The following is a 12,036-nucleotide window of genomic DNA, read 5'->3' as shown; positions in this document are numbered from 1 at the left end:
GTGTTTTCTTCAGTATAATCTTTATTTCAGGACATTTCCTTACACTGTAGTATGATCATTTGAAACATAGGCTGCATTCGCACTTTAATAAATTTATAGTTAAGTATAACTTTAGTCAAATTGATTAAATCAAATAAATTTTAAAAGTGAAATATATTTTCTACTCAGCAATCTAATAAGAAATAGGAACAGGGAAACGACATCTTCCTAACTAAACTATGAATTAAGTTGACATAGCAGTGCTACGCCCCGTCCAATCCAGTGTTCTTGAGGTTGGTCAGAGGGAAGAGTCATGGCAATCACAAAATTCGTAGAATGGCCAGTAGTAGATAATGTTCCTCTTCGCTCACTTGTCTTATACAGTGGAGCAACATAACTTGGTCGTTCTGGTATATCTACCCTCTTACAGGGCTTTAGCCACATCTGGAAGAAAGTGCATAAAACTTTTGTAAGTCAAGGCTCTTGTATTTATTTGAACATATGTACGATATTGTTGAGTAAAGTTACTTATGTCTGCAAATTTCTGTAGTCCAAATAGATTTTCTTTCTGTCAGTACTGCCATTGTTCAAAACATTTTTTCTAGAGCTCTCAAAACTATCTTCAGAACTAGTTTAGAAACTAAATGAGAAAAAAGTCATTTTCACCTCCTCTGTCAAAAAGCATATTACCCATCTATTTATTCATCACCTCTCCACCATACTTAACCTGGGGATGACTTATGGTGCTTACAATAACAAAAGCCAGATAAACTTTCAAAGGAGAGAACTGCTGCCATGGCTACTCAAAATCGTGTTTTATTAAAGGCCAATCCCAAAAATTCTAAAGGATTTTTATCGATGATTATAGGACTAGATCACGTCCCCATTTCAGGTGAATATTTTAAAGGGGCTATTATGTTTGTTGTGCTGTTTAAACAGTTGCATTCCTTTATACCTATACAATGTACCCACATTGATTTTAGAAAGTCATGAGCTAAGTTACTAGAATGTTAAGCATTGTTGAACTGTACCAATCACAAAAATAGGATTTGGGGGCAAGTTGATCTCTGAATGTAAAAGTAAAGAACAAACTGATCGTAAAGGTGAAATAATGTTTTGTTTTATAATTTAATTAAATTTCTTTTTCTATTGTAATAGCAGCAATCCATAGGGGGATATGGCTTGACAGCCCCACTATTCAAAGACTTCTTTTAGGTTTTTCAGGTCAAAACACAGATTGTATGAAGGAGCTGATGAGGATATTAGTCTCTATTTTTCTCTCATATGATTGTGGAATCCAGATGATTATAAGGAGGATTTGTAAAGCAGTTTTTTGGATGTAGTTAAATATGAGAACTTATAACACTCAAGTTGGATGCATTTCATTTCAACTAAGAGTGGATTTTCTTAATAAGTGATTTCTTTTTGCAGAAGAATCATCCACTTATAAATTTCTTCTGCTCTTCACTACAACTATTTGAGTTTGCTGTGAAAGAAAAAAATTTGACCCCAATCAACTTCTGAAATTGTACATCTGCCCTTGTAACTTTCAGTTTGGGTCTCATATTTGAAACTCTCTGCCCACGGTATCTTTATCTCAGGTTTCTTGCAATTGGTTGTCCTTTACTGTACCTGGTAGAGCTGCTCTGAAGGATATTTGCCCGTCAGAGCTGTTCCCAGTGTCCCACAAACAGAATTTATGTAAATCCACAGCCTATATTTTATCACACCATCCCGGACAAACCATTCAATTGTGTGAAAATCTATCTAGTCATTTTTACATGATGTAACAGATGGAAACATTATTTGTATAGCTTACTCTGCTCAAGCTGCAGATAGGTGCCTAGAAATTTTATGTGGGTGGTTTTCATATAGTCTTTTAATCTGTAAATTTCACATTTTTAGCTCAAGATGTATGTAAGAAATATATAACAAACTATATATATGTGGATACATAAATTCAGTCAATCCTCATTACTTCTGAATTCTGTATTTGCAAGTCTGCCTATCATTAAAATTTATTTATAATCCTAAAATCAGTACTCTGCACATGGTCATTTGCAGGCATGCTCAGAGCAGCAAAATATGTGAATCACCAGACAAGCACATTCCCAGCTGAGGCTGAACCTGTGACATTCTGCCTTTTTGTTTTATCTCTCATAACTAAACAAGTATCCTTTTCATGGTTTATTTAATATCAAGTTTTAAACATTTTTATGGGTTTCATTTTGTAGTTGTCGATGGCGATTTCACTGTTTAAAATGGCCCCCAAGTGTAATGCTGAGGTGCTGTCTGATATTCCTCAGTGCAAGAAGGCTGTGATGGACCTCATGGAGAAAATACAATAAACTTCCTTCAGGCATGCGTTACAGTGCTGCTGTCCATAAGTTCAATGTTACTGAATCAACAATACATATTAAGTAAGGGGCCTTTAAACGAACAAATGAAACCAGGTTTTGTATTGATCAGTTAACCGAAATGTGACCAGAGGATCATGGAAACTTAACCTTTTTAGTTTCTCCAAGGTGCATTGGTTCAGTTTTCACTATTTAGTGTTGGCTCTGTAAAACATAATTACCCTGAATAACAAGGGGTGTGTGTGTGTGTGTGTGTGTGTGTGTGTGTGTGTAAAATAGCACTCCCCCGCCCTCCACGTATATCCTTAGAAAAATACTAACCACAGGCACTGTATCATAAAGAATTTTGGGATGTGATTCTGCAAGTTTCTTTATCTTTCTATTCCAAGAAGCTCCATCCAGAAATAGTCCATGAATTAAAACACCTAAATATAAAAGAAGCAGATTAACACAACACTTTAAATATGCATATTGATTGCATTCTGAATCAGAAATTCCTATGGATGAATACTATGCAGGTTATACTAGGTCAGCAACTTAAGACTTATTCTAAAACAAAAGCAGAGTTCTGAGTGCTTTGTCTTAACATCCATGTTTCAAGAATATTTATACTTTGCCTAGTTAATTACTAGTAAAACTACATGCGGAAGATAAAAGAGGAAAGGGAAGTTAGTTTGTGTGAACACTAGCAGATGTATACTTTTAATTGGCCAATGGTTATAACATCAGAGGCCATGGAATCTGCAAGAAAAGTTCTCAATGTACTTGCAGGGATCCAGTGGCTTCTAGGCAGCATGTGAACAAAATACTCTTGCAAATCTGTAATGTTGTGAGAGTTAAGTTTCTCCTCAATTTTGGAATGTATTCTCACTGCAAAGACACATGGATGAACTCTCTCTAGTATGTAATATCATATACTAACAGCTGGAGAACACAAATTAGGAAATCAGTAAAACCCAATCATTTTCTCTGGCTATCCATTTAGCACAGCGTCATGTATTTGAATATAGGTATCTGTACATGAAAACATTCATTATAATTCTTGCACAGATGTAAAGTGAAGCAATGTGGAACTTTAACCTAGGGTTTAGTTCCTAATTTGCTATGTGACCTTGAGCAATTCATTTAACTTTAAACTTGTTCTGTCACTTGGAGAACAGCTGGGAAACTTGTAAAACAATAATGCTTGCTTTGTCTACCTTTTAGAGTTGTTAGGGTCTAATCAGCTAATACTGGTGAAAGCACTTTGTGAAGTAATATATAAAAATCCACTTTGGCAGTGCTGTTCAACAGGACTTTTTGCAATTATGGAAATGTTTTATATCTGTACTTTCCAATATGGTAGCCACTGACTATTAAATACCTGAAACACAGCTAGTGACCAAAGGGTTTGAATTTTAAATTTTATTTAATTATACAGTCATGTGCCACTGAATTATGGGGTTATGTCCTGAGAAATGCGTTCTTAAGTGATTTCGTTGTTCTGTGAACATCAGAGAGTGCACTTACACAAACCTAGATAGTAAAGCCTACTACACATCTAGGCTTTATGGTATAGCCTATTGCTCTTAGGCTATAAGCCTGTATAGCATGTTACTGTTCAAAACAACATGAGTTTAAATCAAGCACATGAGAAATGATGTCATCAAGAGACAGGTAAACACTCGATGTATAAGGCTATTGCAGCGTAACAACAATGTTTTACAGCAAACTTTTTTTTATATAAGTAGGAAGAGTACATGCTAAAAATAACAATGAAAAGAATAGTATAGTAAATACATAAGCCAGTAAAATAGTTGTTTATTATCATTATCAAGTAATATGTGTTGTACATAATTACATGTGCTATGCTTTTGTATGACTGGAAGTGCAGTAGGTGTGTTTATACCAGCGTCACCACAAACGTGAGTTTAACGCCTTGCACTAAACTACAACATCACTAGGAGATAAAAATTTTTCAGGTCCACTATAATCTTAAGGGACCACCGTCCTATATGTGGTCTGTCATTGACCTAAACGTTATGTCGTTTATGACTGTAGTTAAATGTAAAAAGCTGTATGTGGATAGTTCAATGATAAATGTTGGGAAGAATTACCTTTTCTCTTGGGTTTAACTGATGGAAAGAATAGTTGGAATAAAATGTCAGTTTTATTAATTGGCAAAGCATTTGTCCAATAACTCCCCAGAGTATTACTCTGATAAAGCTGAATTGCAAAATGCATCTTTAGCCTGGGGCAATGTGAGGGTTGACCTGCCTGAGGGAGAAATAGGTCTGCAATCACATCCTCCAAGCTAAACCTCTCTAGTCAGATCTATGACCTGAAAGCCAGTCACAATAACTGATGGGAACAGGGAGAGTAGAGAGGACCCTACAGATAGATCCGAGAGAGCCGTTTAATACCCTGGCCTCGCTGGTTTGTAAGCATAGCCCAGTATATCTCCGGCACTAACCAACTGGTTATGTGTTTCTCCCTTGGGAAAGAAAACTAATGTCACAGAGAGTAAATGGGAGAGTTCGTGTCAACACCTAAGAAGAGTGGCAGTAGGGATAAAAGTTTCCTCCAATCCAATAACAATTTTATAGGAAAGGTGATGGGAATATTCAAATGCATTTTTATTTCTCATGGTCAATAAGGGCTTTATGGAAAACACAACATATATGAGGACAGGTAGATGTTAACAGGGTCCTAGTTCACAGCCACTCCTACTCTGTGTCACGCCTTTGCCATCTATGAGATATGGTCAGCACAGCAACACCTACAGCTTCTCCAGCCCCTCTCTTGTTCACTGTTTCCTGCCCGCCTTCCTGCCATGTAGTGCTCTCCACTGATGACTGAGTAACCCAGTATTTCAGATATGAGGATCTTAGGCAAATACATCTAGAACAAATGATGCCAAATCTAGGCAGATTTACAGTGGTAATGTGGCCACTTTGCATCACTTTAAAAGTGACCTTTTTATTATGTTTAATTTAATCTTAATGTAAATCAGGATGACTTCTTTATGAGCCCCAGTACCCAGCAACAGGCACACACTAAAGTGTAAACTAAAGAAGACAGACTGTGGAGCAGTAGAGAGGATAGAGACAGAAATGGTGCTGATAGCCCAAGCCGTTCTCAAGGCGGAATCCGTGCTATTCCCATTAGGGTCCTGTGAGAAAGCTGTTCCTTGGGAAAAGGCCATTGCATTGCTCCAAATAAATCTAGGTATCTCATTCTCTTTCTGGTAGTTAGCTAAGTAGGAGGGGGAAACTGGAATGACAAAATGAATAAAATGGATATCTGTATTTATTTGTGAAAATGTATGTGTGTGTATGTGTGTGTTTCTGTGTGTACAAAATAATAGAATTCATGATTTAGTGACTAAGCAATTACAGATCAAACCTGGGCTGATATTTTGGTATTCAGTGAAATGGTTTATTTAATTGATGGCTACTCTTTATTATGCAATCTTGGAACCCTGAATCGTCTTTGTTACTCTTTAAGTAAGTTGTGATTTATATATGCTCCACTATTTTCAAGATAATTTTGGATTTTAATAAATTGAATCTTTAATAAGAGTGGTTGTGGGTTAAACTAGTTAATCATTGTAAAAAGAAACACTAACTGCTCTTCACTCTAAATTCAGTGTATAATGATTGGGAATTCAGTAATTTGATCTTAGATATTAGCTAGTTTATAAACCTTAGTCAGTGCTATTATAAATTCTATCTTTCAGCCAAGTTCAAAAACATATCACTCTCAGGGACATCATCACTACTCTTTAGACTTTAGTCCAAATGTTGTCTTCTACTTTTATAATAATGAAATGAGGAAAATTTAGAAAAATAATTCTTGCATCTGAATTAAATGCTTCAGAATCAACCATGGCGCTTTCAAGAGGCTTCCTTAGAAATATGATGATGTTTTCAAACTTCTGCAACAACACTCAACAGGCCATAGAGAAAGCCATTAGCTGAGCATGAGAACCAGAAGGCCTGAGGTTTGAGTCTCAACCCTGCCAACTTGCTAGCTGTGAGACCTTGGGTGAGTTATTTAACCTTTCTGAGCCTAATTTTCCACCTCTGTATAACGGGAATGATAGTAGTATCTGTGAAAATTAAATGTAAAGGGCCAGGCAGTTTCTGGAAGCCAGTAGTGGTGAGAGCAACCCTCTGCCCTACTTTGCTTTGCCCTTACCTAACTTAAACACTCCCTTCCCCACTTTCCAAATACTTAGTTTGAACCGAATTATTTATCCTTCTTGGTATGTTGCTAATTTATCCATATTTTGACTTTTAAGAGAATGGGGGAACTGCTATTTATCGGTGTCTTTTATAGCATGTAATATAGTGAGCTGAAACAGAGAAGGTATTTTTTTTAAAGACCTATATAATTAAAGAAACAATAAACAATTTAGCAAGAAGTTGTTAAATGCCCTTCAGGTATGCAGCACTGTGCTCATTCTGAGTGTGTTAGAAATAAAAGTATTCTGAACAAGTGGCCAGATTAATGATGGGTTAGGCATCTAGGGATGGGGGAAATGATTAATTTTAAGACATCATTTGTCTCAATGATTTTTTTTCCTTTGCATATATTGCTCTTAAATATGTTTCTGCAAAAAACAACAACAACAACAACAACAAAATCTTTTAAGTATTAAAGAAGATTGCAATAAACGGTAACTTAAAAAATTGGATTAGATTCCATATATTTGTAGTAGATTTCTATAGCAGCTTTTGAGGGCCTATTATGTGCGCGATGCTCTGCTAGGTGCTAAGGAAAAAAGATGAATACAAATTTAGTTGTCTGAATTTTCAATGGAATCTTAGCGGTGACATAATCTGTTTACATTTTTAAAAAATTTCTGTCGCTTTGGTATAAATTAAGAATTACAAGAATATAGTGATACTAGTAGGGAGACAAGGTAAAATGCTAGAGCAGAAAAGTCTATAAAAATGGTGGTGGCAGTAGGATCACGAACAAGCAACTGCATTTGATGTGAGTGTGTGAGGGTGAGGAAGAATGAGGAAGAATTCATGCATTTCTGGCTGGATGGCAGTGCCATTCATTAAAGATCATTATAAATTTTACATATTCAGGAGACACCAAAGTGGAGATGTCAGGTGGGCAGTTGGATATATAGGTCTCTATATCTTTCTTAGGAAAAAGATCTAGGCTGGACATTTAAACTTGGAAGGTATCAGCTAGGAGATAATACTTAAAGACATATAAAAGTATGAGGTCACTTGGGGGAGAGGACACAATAAGAAAAGAGAAATAGTTCCAGGACGGAGTTCTTGAGAACCCAATATTTAGAGGAGGATAAGCTAGCAATGAAGCATGAATTATTTCCAGTGAGAAAAGGAAAATCAGGATAGGGTGATGTCTTGGAAACCAAGGGAGAAGAAAGGATGTCTCTCAAAAGAGGAAGTTGTCAACTGGTAGAAACTGTTAAGAGGTTAAGATGAAGACAGAAGAGAATTCGTAGGCTTTGTCAAAATGGAAGTCATTAGTGATTTTGAAAAGAATAGCATCAGTTGATTGGCGAGGATGAAAGGCAGATAGGATATAGGAAGTTCGAACCTGGAGATGACATGTAAACACGATTCTTTTGAGAATTTTTCTATAAAGGGTGGCGGAGATATGAGACAGTAGCCAAAAGGATGCTAGCGTTTAAACTATTGGAATTCTTTATTGATTTGTTTCAAGATGAGAGATTCTAGAGCATGTTGCATACTGATAGGAATTACCCAGTGCCGAGAGCAATGCTGTTGGTTTCACTAAAAGAGGACACAATTCAAGGAGCAAAATTCCTTGAAGGAGGGAAAAAATGCGATCTGGACTACCAGAGGGTGCAGATGTGGACAGATTCACCGATTTGGTGTTGCTAAAAGCTCTATCTGATGTCTTCTTATTTTTTCAATAAAAAATGAGGTGAGCTGTAGGGGCAGAGGAAAGATAACTCTTGTTTCGAGAGTGGGAAAGCAACTTTCCCAGGAGATACTGGGTGGATTTCTTCATAGTGTCACCAACCCCTTGAGATTTGTGACAATCGATATAAAGTAAAACCAGTTTGCACAGTGTTGTGATTATCCCACACTGTTGTGATGACATGTCTACTTGTTCGTATCTCCTAGCAGAGTATAAGTTAGTTGAGGGCCAAGTTCCTGTCTAAGTTGTTCACTGTTCATATCCCCAGTGTCTAACAGAGTGAGGCTGTGAATTCATCATTCAGCTATGAATAAGGAAGCAGAACTGTCTTTGACACATCAGTTATAGCAGGACACATTAATGGTCATTTAGAGATTAATGTCATTTATTTAAAGACAGCCCTATTTTGGTAACATTAGGAATCTGCAGTATTTCAAAAATAATGCTTGTTTAAAATAGTAGCCCTGCCACTGAATTTGGAATAAAACATTAAGGTATCCTCTAATTATTGAAAACACAATCAATTAAAAAAATAAAGATAAATTTCCTCATAATCTTTCAATCACAAAATAAATATTCCTATTAGATATTAGCTTTTTAAAGTTTTGCAGCAATGTATATGACAGGAAAAAATACATGATTTAGGGGTCTGAAAAGGTATCCTCTTTCAAAGACCAGGAAAATCTCCTTTTCAATGTGCCATCTATATGCCCCAAAGTCTCCATAAGATTATGGTTGATTTTCCCATGTATTGTTAATTTCATTATTGCTTTCTTCCTAACTTTTTATTAGAAATAATTTCAAACTTACAAAAATTTGCAAGCATAAAACAGTACAAAGGACATATACTCTTTATTCAGGTTTCTTTTATCCCCATTTGCTTTATCACGTTCTCTCTTTTTTTTTCTCTTGCTCACTGCCTCTTTATACATTTTTTCTCAGTCATTTGAAGGCAAGTGAATACATGGTGATTAATTTTTTAAAAGATGAGCAAAGTAAGTAAGAATGTTAATTTTTTTGTTCAGTGCCTAGGCACATAAGCCAACTCATTCTGTCACTGTACTTACCATCTTCTGGAGCAGTCTTATATTCTTTGTCTTCCATCACTTCATAGTCAAACCCAAGAAGGTCAATGGGGATGGTGTGTTTTCTGGCATAGTTCTGCTGGGCGCCAGTCAGGAAGGCTTGTGTGAAGAAGAAGCCAGAGAGCCAGAAGACCGGTGGAGGGCCGACCTCGTACCATTGCTATGGTGTCAAAACACAGATGTCCTAACAATAGAGCCTTTCAACTTTGAATGCAACACTGCTTAATAAAATTTGCCCCCAAAACACTCCCTCTATTATCTTTTAGGTAAACTAACAACTGAGCTAACACTTTGAGAAATATAAAGCCATATTCTGACAGTTTTAAAAATAAGTAGCATGGTCAGTGTTTTGTTCTGACGTGTTTCATGTCCATTGCATGAATGCAGATGTAAATGTCTGTTTTAGACTTACACCAGGATTCCTTCAGAAAAGCTCCATGCAATAGTGAATGTCTAATATATATTATTGCATAAGCTGTTACATAGTTGAATAGAAGAGAAGATCTTTAGAAAGTCTGGTCAGATGGTAAAGTTTTTTCTTTTTTACTATTTTTTTCTCTCTTGTCATAAGTACCCAGTACAATATTCCTTTGGAAGTTTTCCTTCCTATTTTACCAAAATACAATGAAATCCAACACTTGGAAACACAATATTGTACATGGAACTCCCAGAAGAAACAGGATAATGAGAGCTTAAGATATTTATAAATATCAAGATACCTGGATATTCTGTTCATATATTATAATAAGTTAGTTGAATATTGACTTTAACTAGATAGTAAATTACAGAAGTCAAGCCGAAGAAACAAATTTGAAGAACTTTTCCCTATTAGAGTTCAAGGTGGAACATTCATTTTTCAAGAACAATCTTAATGCTTTTGCATCAACTCTAGGACAGCAGCAGGCCTGTACTATGGAAGGGAAGTTTAGTCATTTTACCCCTGCAGAAATGTTTTTCACAGGAAGTTTTTGATGCATTATATACAATATCTTGGACATTAATTAATACTTCTAATGAATACAGTTATTAGTAAGAACCAGAGTTAAGCACCTGTATTGCCAGATAATTAGGAGGTAGACTTCTGCCCACCCAACATTTCCAGAACAAGTAGCCATAAGGTTATTACTGTCTTGGGCTAAACCAGCAATCTAGTGATATAATGTCCTGGAAAAATGCTGGACAAGGAGGAAATAATGCTCCTAGCTTGTAACTTGACTGTCTTTCTAAGATGCTCTGCTCTAGGGATCTATTTTGACGCTAAATATTTAATGGAAAAATCAACATAGCCAGTTGTTTTCTCTCTTCAAATGTCATTGACTTGAATGTCTAACTTCACTGAACATGAATGCTGGCTCCCAAAGGAGCTTCCTGATTTTCTACTTCTAATACTAGTATTTTGACAATTCGGTGTAACTGTTACATAAATTATTTGCAATACTGAGTAGTGGTTATTTGTGCCTGGTTTGCACAGGAAAACTAGAGAGTATTATTTTCACATTAGGTATCATGGTGAAGAAAATGAAATCAGAAGAAACTTAAATATGTGCATTTAGAGGAACTCACCTGCAAGAATTTTAGTCTTGCAAGGAAGTCGTTCACATAGCTCCCAAGTGGTTTAAGGCTTGGGTATGATTTACCCATCCACATTCCTGGAATTTTCACATTCAGAATGCTGCTAACCACTTCTTCAAGATCTGTAGACATCACTACAAGACCCTGAAACACATTTAACCTTTGGTTAACAGGATAGTATAGATTTTGGACAAGCCCCTCTTAAATACCTTCTTTATAATTATCCTTTGTTTACAATTGTGATTATTTAAGGTCAAGTCATATAGCAAAAAAAAAAAAAAAGAAAAAGTAACTTTCTTTTGTGCACAACTAAGTCATGGAGTCTTCAAACTATTCCTGAAAAAATATTTAAAAATTCAATCTAATTAAACTTTATGGGAAATTTTTTAATTGAGGTATAATTGACATATAGCATCATATTAGTTTCAGGTGTACAACATAATGATTCAATGTTTGTACATACTGTGAAATGGTCACCACAATAAGTCTAGTTAATATCCGTCGCTATACAGTTACAAAATTTTTTTCTTGTGATGAGGACTTTTAAGATCTCCTTTCTTAGCAGTTCTCAAATATGCAATACAGTATTGTTAACTATCGTGCCATGCTGTACATTACATCCCCAGGACTTACTTAAAGTTGACCATTGAACAACGTAGGGGTTAGGGTGCCCACCACCCTTATAGTCAAATCTGCATATTACTTAAGTTGGCCATCTGCATCCACGAATTCCCAACCACAATTGAAAGAAATCTAACTATGGATGGTGAACACATAACACAATATACAGATACTGTTAAACTGTATATCTGAAACTTACTGGATTTTGTTAACCCATGTCACCATAATGAAAATTAATTAAAAGTAAAACAATAAAAAAAAATAAAAGAAAATACAATTGATTTTTGAACAACCCATTTAAAAAATCTGCATTTAAGTAGACCTGTGCAGTTCAAACTCATGTCGTTCAATTCTATTTTATAGCTGGACATTTGTGCATTTTGACTCCCTTCACTCATTTTGCCCATCCTAGAAAATCTTCTTAATCAATACTTGGCTACTCACTACTATTAAATCACAGCCTAACTATGCCTTAGTTTATCTATCTATTAATTGGATAACTAATATAT

At 35.6% G+C, this 12,036-nt stretch overlaps 1 protein-coding gene across 1 annotated transcript in view; it reads right to left on the bottom strand.

The window, feature by feature from the left end:
* Positions 1 to 3: 3 nt before the first annotated feature.
* DNAH7 (dynein axonemal heavy chain 7) overlaps positions 4 to 12,036 on the bottom strand; it is a 203,189-nt gene continuing 191,156 nt past the window's right edge. The window contains exons 61-64 of the mRNA XM_011369246.2: positions 10,898 to 11,050; positions 9,317 to 9,494; positions 2,658 to 2,761; positions 4 to 423 (exon numbers count right to left, since the gene is read on the bottom strand). Coding sequence (XP_011367548.1) covers positions 217 to 423; positions 2,658 to 2,761; positions 9,317 to 9,494; positions 10,898 to 11,050 — 642 coding nt within the window. The 3' untranslated portion in view covers positions 4 to 216. The remainder of the gene's footprint in view (positions 424 to 2,657; positions 2,762 to 9,316; positions 9,495 to 10,897; positions 11,051 to 12,036) is intronic.

Source organism: Pteropus vampyrus, unplaced genomic scaffold (assembly GCF_000151845.1).
Source record: "Pteropus vampyrus isolate Shadow unplaced genomic scaffold, Pvam_2.0 Scaffold146, whole genome shotgun sequence".
In the NCBI taxonomy this organism is placed as follows: Eukaryota; Metazoa; Chordata; class Mammalia; order Chiroptera; family Pteropodidae; genus Pteropus; species Pteropus vampyrus.
Note: the sequence above shows the minus strand (reverse complement) of the source record. Positions and strands in the feature narration are given on the sequence as shown.